Below are 19,960 nucleotides of genomic sequence, written 5' to 3' on the forward strand. Positions count from 1 at the left end.
ATCACTGCACTCAAAGGGGACATCAAGGCCATTTGACCCGTAGCCAATATAATTTGTCATAGAGAATATACATTGCGCGATGTGTAGATATTATTGTACAAATTGAGATTGTTATCCTGCAATTGCGAAGTGCCATCTAAAACCAATTTATCATCAATGGATCTAGGCTGTACGACCTTCGAAATTGGGCTCCAAGAGACTGTAGATGATTCATTTCTAAAATCCAGCAAATTTAAGCGGTCAAATTGTCGTAACTTAGAAACACCATCATCATTTGCCACCCCTGAGTCAAAACTAATCTGCTGTCCTTCTCCCTTATCCCTGTTGGCAGAGTTTGCGGAGGATTGCAGAACGTGAGGGATGGATGCAGTCTTGCCCAGACCGTATATCACCCCCCCCTGATGCTTACAATCCTTCATATTATCCTTGAAGTATTTGTTCATTAACCTGAAAAATGTACCTAAAGTAACCAACGAATCGCTGCCAGCTTGGTGCTGTGGCCCAATTCGCTTCACATTTAGATATTCTGATATACGACTTAGTGAGTTTCTGCCGCCCAAATTTATGCACGCCTTTTCAAGCAGATATTTTATATCGTACAAAGTGGGAAAAAAGTGTTTTAGGAGGTCAAAAAACTCGGATTCTTTGGATGGCAAAGACTTACACGTGAGCAGTTTGAGAAGATAGGCAAAATCATAACAACCGTGAAAGGAAACCCAAATAATGTCCTCATTCATCACCAATCCAGAAGACATTATGAGCTCCCCAAAATGCTCCAGGTCAATACCTTGGCTCTGATGCAACTCAAAGTCAATACCACTCTCCTTTAGCAACTCAATAGAATCTTGGGCATACATATCGCTTTTGAGGTCAAATTTGAAGTTAAATTGCCAAGTTGAAACTTTTGGCGGAGGGTTTCCCGAAGCATCAGCGAAGGATAGCCCCAATTGTATTATTCTCAACATATCCACATTGCACTTTACTGTTTGATAGTTGTAGTCCTCCCTATAGGTTGTGGGCTTAGCTACGACACCGGGAAACTCAGTGTCCTATGTTAGGAGTTTAACTAAACATTTAAATAATGAATGTAATACACTTACAGTTGATACATATTGGTATACTTCGACAACATCTCGAATTTTTTCAAACTCCTCCTCTAGGTTGTGGGCCCAGACGTCAACAATTTGGTCTTCTTCATCCATGGAAAAAAGAATCGTCTCTGTGGCTCATTGGTTATATTGTTCTTAGAGTGAGAAATTATGGATTGGTTATACATTTCAGTGCTAAAATTTGCGATAACAAGTTGCCTCCACAACGAGTAACTCAATCACCGTAATTCAACTAAAATGATTATTCACTGCCACTAATAAGTTGGCATAACACGTGTAAATCACGTTGATACACTAAGCAAATTTATTAAGACGAGTTCTAAAAGTTACCAAGACAACCCGCAGTAACTCTATGTAGTGTGCTTGCTTCTCACGTGGGGCTTGACTATTATTTAATTACTCCCTCACCTGTAGGTATTCATTATTTTAACATGAAATTACAAAATTTAACACATATAAATATATTTAGATACATACCAATCTATTTGATGCACTACAATGTATTTTTTGTCTGAGACAACTCTGTTATTTTATGATCTATATGTGTACATTTGTGTTATGTTTTCCGAACAATTCTGCTATAGTATAAATATTCTGTTCCATGTATCTAGCAATAATTAGGGCTAAAACAACGCCAAAATTGGTGGAATCTCTGGCTAAGTTTAGGGAATGCGTCTCGAAACTCAGAGTCGGGAGGGCTAAGCAGAGGTACGCTGGTTGGCCCCCAAAAGATGCCATATACATTGCAAAAAATAATGTAAAATTTAGTTCACTTAGTTTGGGCCTCTTGACCGAACCATGTTTGTTATAAATCGCATTTTGCCAACCGGAGTCACTAGGGAACCTACACTGGTCATTTGCTGTGGCAACACCCCCGTTCTCATGTTCAATAGGCATCAATTTGAATCCTTCCTATCGCATCTCCCCTGGATCAAAACTCAACTTAGTAATCAATACAAATTAATTTGATCATAAGTTTACGTCTTGTTAACCCCTAACCTACGACTTGCCACCCCTATATAATCCGTTACGTGTATATCATTATCATCCATTTCGTTGTTAGTACAATTAATTAACTAGAAATTACAGCGGTTAATTAAATACGCCGATAACGCTTCGTGTTTAAACGCGTAAGATCAAATGGCTCTGTTAAGATTGGTCAAAACGACCGTCAAACCCGGAAAAATTTGTTAGCAAAAAGATGGGAAAGTATTTCTTCTTTTCAATCATGGAACACCAATTCCAGGCAGAAGTTAACCGCCCATCAATGCAACTTCCTGCATCGTTAAAATTATCCGCGCCGCTTCCGTCGAATGCGTGACAGAAAAAGTCATTCAATATCATCATTTTAAGATTAACCGGCCCACCAAATTGAGTGTCGATGTATTGTTTCATGGATGAAGTGGATTGGTAGAGCTCTGGAATTTTTTTTATGCACGATACGATGGGTACTAAAATTCTGGGGATTTGCGTGTATTTATCTATGAACCACAGAGAATTTGGTACATTGTGATCACCCAAATGTATCACATTTGACCCGATCCATGTACCAATCTGTTGTTGCACGTTTGCAAGTATCCTGCGCATTGCCCTAATGACATTTGGCCCATCTTGCACTCTAAATTAATATGTTAATAAAAATAATAAACTTATGCAGTTGATATACTATTGTTATACTAGTAAACACTCACCGATTTAGCCCCTGTCCTGTGTTTCTTAGCCGATATGGATTCTGAGAATCCAGTAGGTCCAGTTCAGCAAAATGCCATAAAGCAAACATATTGTAGGCAATTTCTCGCCACAACGTTAGAGATTGCAAGACATAGGTAAACTGTTTAGCATGGCCATGAGTTAACCTAGCGCCTTGGAATCCAGCATTTATTGCCAAACTGTACTTTGGATTTGACTCTTGAGGGTCAAAATTTTCCTTCAAAAATTTTATCATATCATCACAGGGATCCCTAAAAGCTCTCAAATGAGCGTTATGATCTGACAATGAATATAGACATGTTTCAAGCTCTGTACGACTGAGTTGGTCTGAATTTTCAATTTCTAAATTTTCATTTTCCCTGCTAAAGAGGAATCCTATGTTACAGCGCGAATACCCAAACCCATGAAGCCTCCGGCCTTTTTCTGACCCGTAGAATACTTATCAATAAGGTGTTTAACAGCAGATTCCTTTGTCAAAATCTCCCTTCTAATCTGCGCTTGGGTTTTTCCATCCCCCGTAATTTCTATATCAAATTGAAAATACCCATTGTCGCAGTTTTTAGTAATGGATCCGCCAGCAATGCCAACCCATTTTTCTTCCTCTCCAACAAATCATACACCGTACGCACTAGGTGATTTTGCACATTTGACTCACATTATGCAAATTTATCACACAATTGTGTCAAATATATAGCATATTATTTATAAAATATATCAAACTACTCATATTCTGCAACGTCCAAATTGCAATAAAATAGTTATTGGTTTGGAATAACCAATATATAGTGTTGGATTGTGAGCAAAAAAAACATTATAAACTTCAGTTTTGACCCATTTACTATTCACTAATTATATAAAATGGTCTTATACTTTATACTAGTCTGAAAGACCCCACTCATTTTCCTACCTTTCATAACACAATCAAAGTTAAGTAATTCTTGAATATCAGGTTTCCTAGAGTCCATCAAGAAGTAGATTAATTTTCCATAAGAGTGTCTCATGCGATCAGGATTCAAAATTTTGTACCTTCGCCCAATCTCAAAGATTGATCTAAAAAATTCGGCATTTGCGTCATAATCACGATCCCTAACCAGTCTTTGTCCATCCTCTAAGTCACTAAAATTTTACCGTAATTGTGGGCAATTGACAAACCACTCAATATCGCACAAACTTGCTTAATTTCATGCGCAATTCTTCGTGCCTTATTCCCATCGTGGTAAACGTCGATCTTGTCCGTATACTCACTGACTTGTAAAGTGCTATCTAGCAGCCGTAAGAAACAACGTTCTGTATGATTGAATCTTTGGAAGTACAGTTCAATTAAAGATGGAATACCTTCATATGATAAACGCAGTGGAGTATACTTTGCAAGATGTACGAAATAAGAGTTATCACTCTGCTGTAATATGTCAACCTCATTAGGATCAATGTGTTGAACTTCCAGTGAAAATCCAGTGTTCGTATCCTACATTAATTGCACTAACTTCTAGTGTTAAATCTCGGAATTCTTTTAATATATCTTCAAAGGGTATACCAGACTTGAGTTTAGCGATGACTGGTGAGAATTATACGTACCTTTAAGAAGTTGTTGCGCTGATAGCTGATTTAGAAGACTATTTTCATGTTCAGTTAGTGCTGATGATGGTTGGTTTGATTCATCTGAGTCCAGGTAGTTTATAAGGGCATTCGACATTATAGTATCTGCCCCAGTTACACATCACTGTGTAAATTAATTTATATTAAACATTCCAAAATACCAATTACTTCAATGGCAAATTTTGACTATAATAACGTCTAGTATGACGGTGTACCATGGGTAAAAGAAATAAGCGGTTGAGGGACGATGATTCCAAATCTGTATCATTCGTGCCCATCCTAACCTCTAGCACCAGAAAGGTCTCTTGGAACGAATTTCAACAGTTAATATGTTGGTAAGCAATAGCCATACCATTATTACCTGTTAAGTGTTATTTCAGAATGTTTAATACATAGAGTCCCTAAACAAAGTGATTTAGGGTTGTTGGACAAGGTTCAAAATTCGAACCGCCAATTCCAGTCAGGTTCAAATCTAACAATCCACCTAAAACTGTGGCTATTGTAATTATACCATATTTAAATTACTCGGATTTAGTGGCGTACCTATATGCTGCCACATTTTTTAAAAATTTAATCACCAAACAATCTCTTTTTCAAATGTAATGCACGCAAATAATTCAGGAGTTTACCAAAAAGTGTGATGGTATCAGGTACATGCCGCATAAAACAGTCACTAGTTACCATTGAATACTCACTCCCACCTGTTAAACAAGATCAGGGTATTTAGAGTATATTACATAGCAAAAAATACGATCAAAAATTCACTTTTAAACACGGAACAAATGGAGTCAAATCTATTTCCACAAAGTGGCAAGGAATTCGATGGGCAGCCAACATATACAGAGGATAAAGTTGTTATAAAAGAAAGACTAAAGGACGCTCTCATGTACGAGTGCAAGCCAATAAAAAAGGTGATTGACATTGGCGCCATTGGATTAAAACGTAAAAAGAGTACAGTAAACATATTCCCCAGCGATTTTATCTGTGAATACGAATCAATGCTTAATTTGTTGGGAGAAGACCCAGATTTTCCACACCTACTTAGCATAGATTGCGAAATGTGCATTACAAAAAATGGATCGGAGCTAACACGAGTATCAATTGTTGACCCATATTTTCACGTAATTTTTGATTCGTTGGTGTTACCTGACGATGAAATTTTGGATTATTGCACCAAATACTCTGGCATAACAAGGGATTCAATGCAAGGCGTAGACATAACTCTAGATGACGTTTTACAGCATTTAAAAGGGTTAATAAGCTCAAGAAGTATATTAGTTGGACATTCATTGGAAAATGATTTTTTGGCATGCAAAATCAAACACAATCGCGTAATAGATACTAGTGTACTGTACCAAGAAACAAATCAGACATTTAAATTTTCTTTGGCTTCACTGGTAAATTAAAGTCCATATTTAGGCTTGGAAACATATGAAGGTTGATATGCATCGGGGATCTGGCCATGATTCAGTTAATGATGCCCGCGTAGCAATGGCACTCGCGATTAATTGGGTATGCTATTTTATCCACATTTGTGTGTTTAAACAATCGATTACATAGATTGTAAAAGGCAGTCAATGCGGAGAAATGTTGAGTACTCACATATGCAATGCATTTGCTGATAACTCGATAGTATTAAAATCCAAGCATGAAGGTGTAAAATTAGACAGGGAAATTGACACATTGATCTTCGATGCAGAAGTTGGAGAGAATGTCGAATCAAACTTCAACAATATCGAAAAGGTGCCGATTGGCAACCTTTCCGATGAAGAAATGGCTAAAAAGTTCGCTGATGCCATGTCAAAAAACACAAGCTGCAGGACCAGAGTGGGTATATGTTTTCTTAGGGACATTCAAAGGGAGGCTTTAAATGGGCTAAATATGAATACTGATCGCATACTGGCTGAGATTCCATGTAGCACAATTCACAGGCTGATAAAGAATGCCTCGGAGGCCACTGATACAATTGCCAAGGCGCTTGACCCCGGTTCCTACCTCTTCATAGCCTCTTGCTCTGGAGATGCCATTAGGTAAGCCCGATCGGCCTCTATAGTTATGTAATCATTTCATAAAATTAGTTAATTGAGCATGGTAACAGCTATGTTTAAGCTATTTATAACTCAGATATAAGTTATTGAGCACGCTGTGTTACGTAATGTCAGATGGAGGAGAAAGAAGGATAGGACTACCAATTTGTGAAAATTTGTATGCTCTGTCCAGGGAATTAGGGGCTATCGATTTTGACTTAGTATTTGAGGAGCTTAAAGGACACGCAGCTAGGTTGGGGGCTAATCAGCTGACGAGGGAATCGCAACTAGCTAAGACTAACTTTAAGGCTGCTTGGGGAGCAGCTGCTATAAAAATTTAATTTGTGCTCAATTCTTTCAGAGCCTTGGTTACCCTCTCAGTATTTGTTACTTTAGCCAGGGTTTCAACTATATTACAGACAGTTTGTGGAACCTCATCTCGTATTCTGGTTCGTATTATTGTTTCTGCGATTATGATGGCGAGTTTATTACAGATGCGGAACTTATCAATTTCCTTGCAAAGTAGAATAGCTAGTGATGCTATTTCTCTGGACAGGGGCGTATCTACACCCATTGAATGGCGTATCCTACCGCTAGGTAGAAATTCAAATGCATTTTGAAGATCTCCAATTCTGATATTTCCCCTGGTAACGAGTGATAGATGCATTGATGCCACTAAGTGCATTATTAATGAATTGGGGCGATGTGATAGAATTTTTGATGCTTTGAGTACGGCTGAACATTCGTTAAAGGCTAATCTGTGCTTATTTTGTATCAGATTATGGACCAGTAGTTTAAATGATCCACTCAAATAATCTACAAATGGGGTTTCGTGTAGATGGTGTTCGCATATATTATTAACAGCGGATGAAAATGTAGCAATGTCCTTCCCAGTATATTCACTGGCTGAGTCAATAATGCGTTTTTCTAGGTTTTCAAAGTAATTCCTGTATACGTCAAGGTCTATCACTTGTAATTGACCACTTATGTAGTCATGAGAGTTGTATTTTTGTATTCTAAATTAGAGGTATAAGCAAATGCATAAATTTTATAGAGTATTTAAGTGGGTAATCGTACCTAGAATTGGCCAGTTTGACTGAGATGGCCCAGAGGGAAAGCGATTGATATTTAGGCGGGGTTCTATCCAATAGCAATGCCAAATTCCCAACCAATGGTTCCCAAATATGATTGGGATAAAAATGCTAAATAAAGGGAAGAAGAATACCGATTTGACTAGGCCGATCAAAACAGTTGTGATACCATTGTGCTTCAGGTGATGTGATAGAGAGATAGCACTGGTTGCTAGGTGTTCAATCCACTTGACCAGATCGGTGAATGGATGTTTATTGAGATTCCATTGGTTGTAGAAAACAGATTTGAGTTGAGAGATCTGATTTCGTAGTGTGAATGACAGGACTGAAGGGTGAAATGTGGCGGAACATTTGGTTTCAAAGTTGAAGGGGTGGTACCTGGGCGATAAGTTGGGGACCTTTAGCCTCATAGCAGGGTCACTTGGTGTGTGGTTGACTAGTGTTGTGTTGCGTATCCTGTAGTTATGTGTGTTTTGGAATGATATCTGGCAACAACAGGAGTTATAAAACGGTCCTATTGGGTGAGGCATCTGTTGGGAAGAGTAGTCTGGCTTTGCGATTGACTAGGGATGAATTTTTGGACAACACGAATGCCACTATTGGGGCGGCGTTTTTTACCTATAAAGCATCACCTCTACAACCTAATTCATCTGTGGGTGATGAAATAACACCTACGAAATTTCATTTGGGGATAAATACCGGAAGTTTTGTAAAATTTGACATTTGGGACACTGCAGGTCAGGAGAGATTTGCTAGCATCGCACCGATGTACTACCGCGGCGCCGTATGCGCTATCGTCGTCATGGATTGTACCTGCCAAAAGAGTTTCGAAAGGGCCAAGAATTGGGTCAAACAGCTTAAGCAATGCCCACACTCCAACCCAATCGTGGTCCTTGTGGCCAATAAGGTAGATCTAATATATGGCAAATTTAAGGGTAACTAATAATTTACTCAGGAGGGCTACCAATGGGCAATAATCAGGCAGCACAGGAATTGCTTACGGAAGCTGCTGAATATGCCAACAAGGAACAAATATTATTCGTGGAAACTAGCGCCAAAACTGGACATAATGTGGAAAAGCTTTTTCAATTACTGGCTCAACACGTGTTGGCAGATTTGAAACGATGGGATACCACTAAAGAAGTTGTAAATTTACAAGTTCCCACTAGTCGCTTCTCCCTTTCAAACTGTTGCCGGCAATCGCCCTTCTAAACTCATCAATCGTATTATCGTGACTGAAATACTCATGCGATGACTATGCAAATGTAGATTAATGGAAAAATTATACGTTTCTAACAATCTGTAATTTTTTATCGGACTCACCAATTCTTATTTATGAATTTTTAACTTCCTATACACTATTTTTGAGTCTAACTATATTCATGAACTGTAATTTTCGTAAAATTAACTACTGCTCCTAACCCACCTTATTATGGCTACAACAAAGGGTATAAATATAATAACAAGTGCTATGGCACATACCATCACTATGACTTTGTAAATTCTGTTAAAACCATCCCAGATACACGTACCAACTAAATTAGTCTCACCTTACAATTCTGTAAATAACAGATGGGATTGTACCAGCCACAATTACAAACATTTTCGGCATAGGAATCCTCCTAAATTAATAAATTTTTTTTACTATCACTTGATGACCTTCTTCCTGTTCTATTGCATAAGAGTCAAATGATTGGGAATCAGGACCAATATTCTTTTCGGGTATATTTACATATAGAGCAAAATCTAACGTGTCAACAATATCCTTTTGTGGCGATAAAATCACCGCATTACAAGTACCTTGCGCATTTTTATAGTTAGCCACATTAATCAATACCCTCCTTGTGACGGTGTTTTTGGGCTCAATCTGGATAGTCACCTGTTCACTTTCACCCAAAACCGCAGATCCACCTGCGATGGTACACTTTAGATTTAAATGTACATGGGATATCGATTCAGAGCTGTTTAAAATCCCAACATCTGCAAAACAATGGTTCATGCCGTTGCACTCTGTAAATCTAATAGTGACTCGTGACTTACCTGGCAAAAGCAATTGCTGCACCTGAAAACTGTTTTATTTCAACAAAAGAGCCCTGCATAGTATCTACTAAAACTGCAGAAACATGTGGCTTTGATACTGTATATGAGATGGCCCGAATCATCTCATCACTATCATCGTCGTCCAAAACAGTACCAAAGTGTGCTAGAGGACTGGAGCCGTAAACTTTTGGCAATTTCGACTGAATAAACAATAGAATACCTTTTGGGGGAATTCTTTAAGGTACCATCCAAGTTGATTATTGACACAACTATTCTTTGGAGAATTGCAAAGACGTTCCTCCCTTCCCCAATGGGATGGTGATATTCCGATTTTGTTACAACTGGTCCCTTTTGTATCCACAGCATCATTTTCTACACTTACAGCATATTTTAGGCACGCTTCCCCCAATAATTTTCCATCTAAATGTGGATATACTCACTTTGTGCATCTTGATCGCTCAAACCACAGTTGGTCTGAATTGAAAATAACATACCTTTATTGTTGATGATATAACCTTTGGATCGTCAGGCGGAAATGATGGTATAAATATATAATTATCGATGAGAGGAGCCTCCTAGATATATAATTTCACACCTGACCATCTTGAGATTTACTCCATTTGAGAGTAATAGATATATCACGCCTGTCTTAATTAGAACTGTATTACCGTCCCTGCAAATTCTATTTTGATCGTTTACTGTACAAGTAAACACGTCATTTAAGTCTAAATGCATACTTACATACCGCTTAAATTTTGTATCGTAACATTGAGGTTTCTAACATATCTTGGCGGATATACTATACTAGATACAGAATACCAGGGGTTTACCGCCTTTAAACAGGACTTTGACATGCATATGTTGGACTGGAATGCCTCAAACACAGCTATATTACTAGTATTACCATTTGCATGCATTTAAACACAACTATAACATAAATACACCAGTATGAATTAATATATCCAAAATAGACTTACTGTTACAAGAAAAATTGGCACGGTGGGACGAAGGAAGGGCATTTTTACCACATTGGCAACAAATGCCAAAGGGAAATTGATTGACACTTGACTTTGGCAAATCGCTCTCAATAGAACATCCATCGAGCGGTGCATCAGCACAGGAAGAATAACAATGCGAACCTTCTCCACTCCAAGAAAAGTCAACATTCTTTTCTATGTAGTAAAATGGCACGTCCTACGTAACATATAACCTACCAAATGATAATCTAAATCGTAAATCAACTGTACATCACCACTTTTCAACGTCAAAAGGATGCCTTCACCGCCTTCCTCAGATCTAAAAACGTACTTCTCGTCGATCTGCGTTAATAAATACTTACGCCCTGGTATGTTACTTGCACTTCACTGTGCAAACGATTTTGGCAAGTAGCTTTGTTGTAGGTATCAGAATCTGTTTTAACACACATGAGAGACTTCCCAGATATCAATGATTCCGAAATTGGTGCATATATTAATATGACTACCATGAATGTACGTAACATCATGCCCCGCAATTTATACAAGAAGTACTTTACTAGATAGTTAGACTCTACCGGAATACTTATTCACTGCATGTACTAGTTATTAACATTAGAAGGATGTTATAAACTGCGTTTATCATGGGTATATGAGACGTGCGTACCTGCGGTACTACCACCATCTGATTATGACAGATACTATAGCGGTTATTTTCAACACCTGCCAATAGACAGGGCCATAAGAGCTCGTTCATAGCAGTGGAGCCGGCCCTTCACCGCTCACTCCTCTGCCTGTGATGGGAAGAGGGAAAGCCCCCTCCCTCCATCACAGGCAGAGTGGTAAATGGGGAAGCAGCGAGGCAGTGAGGAGAAGCTGAGTTACATCGAGGCACTAAATCGATATTCAAACAGCGTCCCGCCTGCAAGAAATAAGCCCATTATCGAACCTAATTGCTCTGAAACCACAGATGCCAATACGTTGGATTTGGATCTAACAAAAGATATAATAAAATTAGATTCCACACTGCAGCGATACGCACGAAAAAACAGACAAAAGTGCCTGGCATGTAACAGAACAATCACTGGGACTAAACACTTTACTTGTACATCCTGCGGAACTAATGCCCATCTCGCCTGCTATTACCCAGCTGACTCAAAACACAAAGACCCGGGGGACAAGCTTAAACCAGAAAAATGCGCCAGCTGCTCTGATAGTCGCGCTCTGTGCCTATTGTGCCATATCCCCGGTGGATTAGTCCAGAAATCTAGACACTTTTACCACCCAGCATGCCTACTCTTTGGACTATCTCATAACCCGCTGTTGCCAATTGACCTGGACGAGCTGATTGAGAAAAACGCATCGGAATACGATGCTCAGCCCAAGCCCTATGGCTCGACGGTAGGCATAAACCAACGGGCATGTATAGCATGCGGAAAAAATGCCAGATTAACTTTACAGTGCGGATTCCCGCACTGCCCGTTCCATATACACCCACCCTGCGCCCTGAAATATAATCTGGGTGCAATATGCGCTACTCTGGGGCAAAATAATTCAAAAATACCCTGGAAAGCGCTATTTTGTGCAGAACATGCAAATCCCGCAGATATAAAGAGCGCCGCTGCCTCCTTCTTGCGTTACCAACGCTTGAAGACGTTCCCATGGCCAGGCATGACCTGTACGTGCCTGTCGGCGATGGCCCTCACCCTGCAGGTCCATTCTTCCACTACCACGAGTCCCACGGCGCCCGCCGTAGCGAGGGGGGTCGGTGTGGCGGATGTGCCGGGTAGACCCGTCTTCCAAAATTTTCACCCCTTCGCGAAGGGTTCCTGGCAGAGGATCGAATTTCCGCGCCGAATGCCTCTGGGACCGGCTGCCGCCCGCGCCTTGGCGCTCGAGCCGCAGAGCCACCACAAAAAGTGCCTGGAGGAGGCGCGCCTCCTGATGCGGCTGCTCAAACCCACGCCGTTGCAGCCTCCGGACGTCAGGGGCGTGGAGAGGTGCCTAGAGCTTCTGAAGTACGCGCTCTGGTCTGGCCGCGGTTCCTTCCTCTGCAGAGACAACTGCTCGCGCGTCCTGGCCTTGGTCAGCGCGGCGAACCTGTCCAATTCGTCCAATTCCCTTCTGCTGCCCCAACACGCGCTCGTCGTGTTCACCCTCGTCCGCCACTCCCCGGCGTTCCGCAGCGGCGGGGACTACCTGGACATGCTTAGGTCCCTCGCTACAGCTGCTGGTGGAGGGGAGTGCCCCTGTGCTATTACCTATCCCTACTTTGGCGAAGATGGCCTTTCTGAACTGCAAGGGTCATTGAACAAATTGCGCTCTATGCAGGCCCCCTGCGGGGATCGCCTCTCCCTGGAAACCTACATTCCCCTGTCCCAATACGAGTTCGAGCTCGTCCTACGTGGCGTGGTAGAGCTAAGTCAGGACCCGCTCCATCTCCGCCTTCTCACGACTGTCGCCCGGCCCTGCGTGGCCGGGCGACGCTTAGAGTGGCACGACGTCCTGCGTCTGCACGGGGTGTACAGACCCAGGGACGTCCCCCCTCCGTCCCCACCCCCGAGCGTCCCCCCGGGACAGCCCTTCGTGGACATCGCGGGTTACCGCTGGGTGTTGCGGGATAGTTCGCCCCCCTGTGGCGGCCCTTCGGAAGAAGCCTTTGTGGAGGAGCAGATTGACGTGTACAAGGGCGCGCTGGCCTCTGTACACAAGAAGATCTCCCAGCTTAAGTCCTCACTGCTAGACTCCATACTTTCACAAAACTGTGAGCCCCTGCGTCTCTGCGAACTCCCTTCCTGCAAGTATCTATACCTAATAGCTGACTCCAGTGACAAGTGGTCCTTAATGAGTTCGAATCTAAGGGATATGGTGCGGGAGGACGCGGAAAAATGGGATAGCGGGGGCACTGGTGCCAATGGTACTGGGGCTGGCACTGCGTGCAGCGTCTGTTTTTACGAGGGGAAAACCAATCTGAATCCGCTGATTACATGCGTGCGCTGCGGAATTGTTTTCCACAGGAGCTGCTACGGAGTAGGGCAGCCATCGGGAGGCTCACTCTATCCTAATAGGGACTGGAATTCAGGAGAACTCATATGCAAACGCTGCGAAGTTGAGAAGAAGGCCCTGGGGACTCAGTGGATGGTGAACTTCACCCGCAACAGCGTGTTATGCTCTGTTTGTTTCCGCGGAGGGGGGGCCTTCAAGACCACAACTGGGGGCCAATGGATCCATGTTTTTTGTGGCCTTGCCCTTCTGCCATCATCTAGGCTTCTGGACCCCTTGCTGCTTGAGCCCTGGGAGCTGCCCCAGCAAAGGCCCGCAGTTGATTATACTATCCAGTCTGGGGGGCAGATATGCCTTTGTGAGCCTTGTCGCGTGTGTGGGCTGCCCCTTGGAATCACTATTAGATGTTCCTATTCCACCCCTTGCAATGGCTTGGAACCAGTGGTCTGTGATGTGCTATGCCACCCTATGTGTGCATGGCTACAGGGATTCCGTTTTGATATACGTGCGGATCCAGATTGCGATGCAGTCGCAGGCTCTCTACGTTCATTATTCCCTCCCTTCAGATTGAGTTATTTGTGTTGCAAACATGATCCATCATGGGACACCAAAGGTGCCTGTGAGTTTAGGAGGTCTAGGTATATTAATCGGGACATTGACCCAGCACACAATGAGGCTAGGCGCAAGGGCCGATTTAAAGGGTTCACCAGGCCACAGGCAGAAGCAAAGAAGGCCGACATAGAGACGTCCACTGCTAGACTCTCTGTTCCATCATATGATTCTAAGACTTGTGCTGTCTGTTTCAACGTAAGCCATTATTTCATTAATTTAATAATATTTCACATGAATAAACATATGCATTGATGAATCAAAAACTTATGCAGGTTTTGTCCAGGGATTACGAATCTGGGTTTCCCATGGATGATGTAGTGGATAATTTGTCTTGGATACGTTGTGGCGAATGCCATGTGGCTGTTCACCTTTGTTGCTATATGTTTGACATTGCTGGTACAGTTGGATTCACTGGGCGTTCCTTGCCAAATGGTTTGGCCCCTTGGCCCACTCCAATAATGACGGGGCATAGGGGACAGGCATATGAGATATTGCGGGATTTGGGGCAGGGATTGGCCGAAGAGATGGGCAAGGTGCCTAAGCGTTGGGTTTGTGACATGTGTACTTTTGGTTCCAGTGAGGATGCGTATTGTGCTATTTGTGAGAGGAGGGGCTATGGGTTGAAGGCATGGGCAAATTTTGGGTGCAAGACAGGCAAAGATTTGATGATTTTTGTGCACGTGGTATGCTTAATTTGGCACGCGGAGTATGCAGTTAGTTTGATTAAGCAGTCCTACACAACTCAGGACGCGGGTGGAAACGGGCAGTCCTGTGCTATTTGTTCATCGCATAGGGGCGTTTTTCTTGCTTGTTCTAAGCCTGGGTGTAGTGTTAAATTTCACGCCAGTTGTGCCTATCAGGTTGGGTTGGTTTTGCACAAAAGGGGTCTAAGGGTGAAGCGTCGTCGTCGTCCCGGCCCCGCGGCCAAGGCTGGGCCTGGCCGGGGGCTTAAGGAAGGCGAGGATGAGATGGAGGCCGAGTCAGACGGCCTGCCTGAGCTATTTTCCAGCGATTATTTGCACATGGAGGAGGATGAGGGCATAGCGGCAGAGGATTCACGTTATTTGGCTCCTCAGCGTTCACAGTATCGTTATTTCCAGTCGGAAGTGTCCCTCTGTCCCTGCCATTCAGAGGTCGCTAGTCGTTTTGCGTCGTCTATTTTTTTGTTTTTCAGGCTCAAGGAAAGCCTGGGACTGACAGTTCAATTGGCTAAGGATTTAAGAAGTAGGGAAATCATGAAGCGGGCATGGATAAGAAAGAGGAAACAACTTCTTAACGCAGCTTTTCCTCTTCTTCAGTCTTTTCAGTCCGTTCCCTGAGTTTATGCATCGCAAACAAATATACCTAATTTTTGTCATTAGAATGTCTACAATTAATTTGATTGTGAGGTTTACAGTTACATTTTAGAATTTGTGCGGCTGTCCGTTCTTTTTTCCCACATTATATGTATGGATAAAGTTTTAGCCCAAGGTAACCTTTTCTCCTGGCTTGAAGGCTGGTAGGCCTTTGTAGGGGCAGTTTTCACATCTGAAGGCATCGCCTAGGTAGCAATTTCCACATGAGCTTGCAGAGGGGGTTCCATCCCTGTCACGATCGTTGGTGGAGGATAGCTGCTCTTCTTTCCTCCGTCCGCAAGTGCAATTGGCGCATGGTTTAGGCCTGGTACTGCAGTCAGATGTTCTGACTGGGGTGATTTTAGAGTTGGGTGCAACATTTCCTATAATTTTGATAGGCTGAACCGCATATTCAGGCGCTTTTGCCGTTATAACCATTACCAATCCATCTATGGTGGCTATTTCATCAACTTTTACGTCGATGAATCCTGCGTATAGGAATTCTTTCTCAACCAGTCTAGTTAGTTCCTCAGTATCCTATATTATGTATTGATGCATAAAAAATATTTTCCACTATTTAATAAAAGATAACCATACCTCTAGTGGAACCAAAAGTTTCATGTTGACCTGAGCACCGGGAAATAATAATACAATCGCCTTGGATAAAATCTTAGCCCCGTTTTCACCTGTGAAAAGCTTGGGCCTGGCAGAGAAAATCGAAATAGAATTATAGCTGCATTCACTTACTGTATCCAGTAGTTGATCCACTGTAAAAAAATCGGGTGAAATAAAATTTGTAGCTTCTTTACCAATGCCTGTTTTTTTCAGTAGGTAGTTAGATATGGAGAAGGAAGAAAATGATTTCAATAGCTTGGCGCAGGCTGGATCGTCCTGATCTGCCACTACTAGGGTGGTTTTGGCATTAATCATCTTATGCTGCTTTATGAATTGAATCCAACACAAAATAATAATCTGTTATGTCAAAAATGTCATCATGGCATAGTCGGAACTTGGAACAGCCTCCTCATCACTATGTTGTGCCAAAGTTTTGTTACATGGGTAGCCACTGGAGACTGCTAAAATACGATATTTTACGACAATAAACATATTATGTATGACATAGTTACTTTTTCTTATGCATTTTTGTACGTTGACTCGAGAAAATTTTAAATGATATAGATTCCATACTTTTTCATCGATCCTAAACTCCGCTCATCCGTCTAATATATATAATTCACTTTTATCATATACATTTATAATCAAATTAAAATTACTTGTTTAAATTATAAATTGCCCATATACACACCCCGTTTAGGTAACACTAAACAATTAGTAAACTACACTCAACCGTCACCAGAATTTGAAAAGCTAGCATATTACATACAAAATACTACCAGTACCAGAGTACATCATCCGTAAAATTAGTAAATTTACACAGTTAAAAACCGAACGCAAAAAAAGAATATCACTGTTCAAACCATTAAAAAATTCCATACCTAATATAAATCCAAAATTGTACATATTCAAATATATGCGCTGGTTTATTATACGTTAATACATATACAATCATTTTCCCCAAATTGCTGATTCACATGAAATAAAACAAGATTAAATGATAGATAAAATTTGCTCGTATTACTTGAGCTCAAACAGTTCATCACTCGTATTATGTAGCAGTGGTCTGTACCTCCCTCCTCCTCTAGCAGGCCCCTCGCTCGCCACCAGCCCTAAACTGCGCTTTATGTATATTATAGGATCAAATGTTATAAATCCGCTAAGGTAGCCAATTGATAACGCTAACAAAGAAGCGTGAAACAAAATAACTATTTTACAAGACATAACCTTAGCGTTACAATCATCATTCTTACAAATTTCGTGCGCCCCAAAGTCTGAATATATCACGCGGATTATGTTTAACACGACAAATACGTTGAACGTGGACATTATGCTAGAGATAATGCCTACAACCTTCCAACTCATTGTGAAGTACTACGCACTTAGGGCTGTGATCGATATATGGAGTTTAAATCAAATACAAAATAGCTTGTGAGTATGTTTTCAATATGTGTACCTTTGAATAATTCCCTGGATAAATTTATCGAAGAGATCTAGACGGATAGGCATATCAGGCTCATGAAAAGGGTTCTTTTGCACATAATCAGCGTAGCCCTGGTACACCGAAGATAAAATATTATCAATTATTCCAGAAGGAAATGCGGATGGCAAAGTGACCAAGAATATAGACAACCCGGTTAGCGTCTCTAGGCAATAGAGAGAAAAGTGATTGCCCTCAATTTGAGTTATTCCTAAGTTAATGATATTGAAATTACCCGATTGTTGGTCCAAAGTAGCTTTGTGTTTTTCATCCGAAACAATGCAGAGCCTTTTAGCAATCGTACTTAATCCATGAAAAGTCGATGCTATGCGTATCTCCTCGTTGCTCGTCAATCTAGATTTCTCGGAAATGTTCTATGTGAGAGTTGCCAAATATGGTTGAATATTTAAATTATCTTGAAAACAATAATTTAAATATTAAGTGTAATAGGAGAGGTACCTTGTGGTAGATCAGTGACCCGTGTTGATTATTTATACTTAGAGATAGTAGCATAATCAACGCCCCATCTGAGTCTATCATGGCTCTAGCTAGTCAACTGTATCATTCACTAGGAATATCAGAAATAATAGACAATACTATAGCTAAAATTGAGCCTAGTGTTAGCCAAGAATTGAACAATTGGGCTACACACAATCTCACCCACACACCTCAATCCAATTATCCTAAACTACCACCTTCCGGTCGAATCACATGCATTATACCTATCTTAAAACAATTAGAGGTCGAAATAAAGGGAATTTCTGACGCTGAAATCGAAAAGCTCGCACATGAACTAAAACATTTATACTCAAAGCCTCAAATACTGCCCAGAAGATTCAGCGCCAGGACTACTATCGACGAAATAGACATAGATTTACCCAGGGAAGATGCAGGGAATGAATTTGCACCAAAATTTCACATGCAGGATAAACCATTGTGTCAATTTTCCAATATCTCTGATACGCCAATTTACGCATGTGATTTTTTTGAAAAATCATCCCCTGATGATTTTCGACGAATCATCACACCTGTTAGAACCAGTTGGGCCACTAGGAGTCAAAAAAATAACTCCTATGACAAGCCGAATTGCCATAGTATTATACGCTCTCCTTTCTCAAAACACAACAGTTATGAACACCAGAATCCATGTTTAACCCCTGATGATATAAAATGGCTCGAGTCATGCAAAGGTACATCTCAAAGAATTTTTGGCGACGAACTTTATAGCACACCCATGGGCTATAATTACCCATTTATAGACTCAAGACCATACACTCCCATTCACCACACATAGATAGTAATCTCTCACCACGACCGTAAGTCATTAAACTTATTAGCCATACCGCTAAAATTTAATTTTTTAGTATTATGTTTACTAATACGCTGATAATTAAATTTTACTAATCTACTTTTTAATTAGATGTACCGCTTAAAGATAAATATGTGGCAGTCAGCATGCATTAACCTCACATTTGTTCATATGTCAAGATATTCATTACGAATATTTTAATGTAATATTGGCAATAAATAAATAATATACCAATCACATACAAATTTATTTAGTAAAAGCTGATAATTTACTGGGGAATTTCAACGTTAATAAAATTACTAATAGTATGATGACTGAATGTTGAGATCTAATGTACGCCCAGTGTACATATGTCTAATTTAGTTGTATTTCTAATAACACGGAAGCATTCATCACTAATAATTGATACTGGAAGTGTATGTACTTGCGTACAGAAGTAAATTTTTTGGTGGCATAACTACCCTATATGTACTCAAATATAAGTATGACAATATCGTCAATTCTATTATCCGTAAAAACCTTCTTATTATCGACAATAGATCGAATTAAGACATTTACCGTTCCAACATCAGGCAAATTTAATATAGTCATATTATGCGGTGCGTTGAATATATTTTTATTCGGTGTTGGAACCTTGGTTATGGGAGTATTGAATGAAGTATACGAAGATGTATTAATCGGAGTTTGCCAAATGATACCTATTGTAGGATGGCTGTGGTCCATAGTTTGGGGTATTTCTATGATTACACAAAAAATGAATGAGAATAACGACACTTATCAACCTAGCAGATCCCTCATCACCAGTGAAGAGCCCTAATCACTCACTAGCCACTCAAATTCCCGCCTTTTATTAAAATCGAACTACTTTTAATAATTAATTTTAGCTAAATCTATTACATAATTACGATAGAATAAACCCAGGGCGTGATCCATGTACCCTATAAGTTATGTGGTTATACAAGTGACCATGTAATATTGTATCTATCTTGTAATTTTGATGAATTAAAAACTTTTCAAAGTTACCTTTTACATAACTATTTTTACTACTATTTCCCACTAA

The 19,960-nt window shown here is 40.7% G+C and overlaps 13 protein-coding genes across 13 annotated transcripts; 6 read left to right on the forward strand and 7 right to left on the reverse strand.

Annotated features, from left to right (window-relative positions):
• Nucleotides 1–56: 56 nt before the first annotated feature.
• On the reverse strand, nt 57–1,202 carry BMR1_03g02905 (CCR4-NOT transcription complex subunit 7/8; the record flags this gene model as incomplete). The annotated part of the gene is made up of 2 exons (XM_021482115.1): nt 57–1,049; nt 1,101–1,202. The coding sequence occupies 2 exons, from the start codon at nt 1,200–1,202 to the stop codon at nt 57–59; spliced, it is 1,095 nt and encodes a 364-aa protein (XP_021338669.1).
• BMR1_03g02906 (conserved Plasmodium protein, unknown function) lies at nt 1,711–2,078 on the forward strand (the record flags this gene model as incomplete). The annotated part of the gene is made up of 2 exons (XM_021482116.1): nt 1,711–1,866; nt 1,887–2,078. The coding sequence occupies 2 exons, from the start codon at nt 1,711–1,713 to the stop codon at nt 2,076–2,078; spliced, it is 348 nt and encodes a 115-aa protein (XP_021338670.1).
• Nucleotides 2,259–4,512, reverse strand: BMR1_03g02910 (UPF0652 protein; the record flags this gene model as incomplete). The annotated part of the gene is given in 9 exon segments (XM_021482117.1): nt 2,259–2,727; nt 2,801–3,194; nt 3,215–3,343; nt 3,364–3,447; nt 3,727–3,927; nt 3,948–4,106; nt 4,155–4,284; nt 4,304–4,374; nt 4,395–4,512. 9 exon segments carry the CDS (start codon nt 4,510–4,512, stop codon nt 2,259–2,261), a joined length of 1,755 nt encoding a protein of 584 aa, XP_021338671.1.
• On the forward strand, nt 4,632–6,783 carry BMR1_03g02915 (Small RNA degrading nuclease 5; the record flags this gene model as incomplete). Its single annotated transcript, XM_021482118.1, has 7 exons — nt 4,632–4,750; nt 4,835–5,014; nt 5,037–5,134; nt 5,157–5,812; nt 5,835–5,927; nt 5,976–6,445; nt 6,540–6,783. 7 exons carry the CDS (start codon nt 4,632–4,634, stop codon nt 6,781–6,783), a joined length of 1,860 nt encoding a protein of 619 aa, XP_021338672.1.
• On the reverse strand, nt 6,780–7,943 carry BMR1_03g02920 (hypothetical protein; the record flags this gene model as incomplete). Its single annotated transcript, XM_012793741.1, has 3 exons — nt 6,780–7,458; nt 7,520–7,644; nt 7,668–7,943. 3 exons carry the CDS (start codon nt 7,941–7,943, stop codon nt 6,780–6,782), a joined length of 1,080 nt encoding a protein of 359 aa, XP_012649195.1.
• A 68-nt stretch (nt 7,944–8,011) lies between these two features.
• On the forward strand, nt 8,012–8,745 carry BMR1_03g02925 (Ras family; the record flags this gene model as incomplete). The annotated part of the gene is made up of 2 exons (XM_012793742.1): nt 8,012–8,468; nt 8,492–8,745. The coding sequence occupies 2 exons, from the start codon at nt 8,012–8,014 to the stop codon at nt 8,743–8,745; spliced, it is 711 nt and encodes a 236-aa protein (XP_012649196.1).
• A 192-nt stretch (nt 8,746–8,937) lies between these two features.
• Nucleotides 8,938–11,077, reverse strand: BMR1_03g02930 (male gamete fusion factor HAP2, putative (HAP2); the record flags this gene model as incomplete). The annotated part of the gene is made up of 13 exons (XM_021482120.1): nt 8,938–9,068; nt 9,089–9,155; nt 9,179–9,551; nt 9,574–9,773; nt 9,794–9,993; nt 10,014–10,047; nt 10,068–10,148; nt 10,169–10,221; nt 10,242–10,298; nt 10,319–10,459; nt 10,551–10,767; nt 10,788–10,892; nt 10,913–11,077. 13 exons carry the CDS (start codon nt 11,075–11,077, stop codon nt 8,938–8,940), a joined length of 1,824 nt encoding a protein of 607 aa, XP_021338673.1.
• Nucleotides 11,394–15,481, forward strand: BMR1_03g02935 (hypothetical protein; the record flags this gene model as incomplete). The annotated part of the gene is made up of 2 exons (XM_012793744.1): nt 11,394–14,357; nt 14,435–15,481. The coding sequence occupies 2 exons, from the start codon at nt 11,394–11,396 to the stop codon at nt 15,479–15,481; spliced, it is 4,011 nt and encodes a 1,336-aa protein (XP_012649198.1).
• BMR1_03g02940 (Anamorsin homolog) lies at nt 15,623–16,426 on the reverse strand (the record flags this gene model as incomplete). The annotated part of the gene is made up of 2 exons (XM_012793745.2): nt 15,623–16,033; nt 16,094–16,426. 2 exons carry the CDS (start codon nt 16,424–16,426, stop codon nt 15,623–15,625), a joined length of 744 nt encoding a protein of 247 aa, XP_012649199.2.
• On the reverse strand, nt 17,132–17,476 carry BMR1_03g02945 (hypothetical protein; the record flags this gene model as incomplete). The annotated part of the gene is made up of 1 exon (XM_012793746.1): nt 17,132–17,476. The coding sequence occupies one exon, from the start codon at nt 17,474–17,476 to the stop codon at nt 17,132–17,134; it is 345 nt and encodes a 114-aa protein (XP_012649200.1).
• A 78-nt stretch (nt 17,477–17,554) lies between these two features.
• Nucleotides 17,555–18,104, reverse strand: BMR1_03g02950 (Sybindin-like family; the record flags this gene model as incomplete). The annotated part of the gene is made up of 3 exons (XM_021482121.1): nt 17,555–17,802; nt 17,827–17,965; nt 18,051–18,104. The coding sequence occupies 3 exons, from the start codon at nt 18,102–18,104 to the stop codon at nt 17,555–17,557; spliced, it is 441 nt and encodes a 146-aa protein (XP_021338674.1).
• On the forward strand, nt 18,130–18,885 carry BMR1_03g02955 (hypothetical protein; the record flags this gene model as incomplete). The annotated part of the gene is made up of 1 exon (XM_012793748.1): nt 18,130–18,885. One exon carries the CDS (start codon nt 18,130–18,132, stop codon nt 18,883–18,885), a length of 756 nt encoding a protein of 251 aa, XP_012649202.1.
• Nucleotides 19,367–19,717, forward strand: BMR1_03g02960 (hypothetical protein; the record flags this gene model as incomplete). Its single annotated transcript, XM_012793749.1, has 1 exon — nt 19,367–19,717. One exon carries the CDS (start codon nt 19,367–19,369, stop codon nt 19,715–19,717), a length of 351 nt encoding a protein of 116 aa, XP_012649203.1.
• Between the last annotated feature and the right edge of the window lie 243 nt (nt 19,718–19,960).

The sequence above is a fragment of the Babesia microti genome, chromosome III, assembly GCF_000691945.2.
Source record: "Babesia microti strain RI chromosome III, complete genome".
NCBI lineage: Eukaryota > Apicomplexa > Aconoidasida > Piroplasmida > Babesiidae > Babesia > Babesia microti.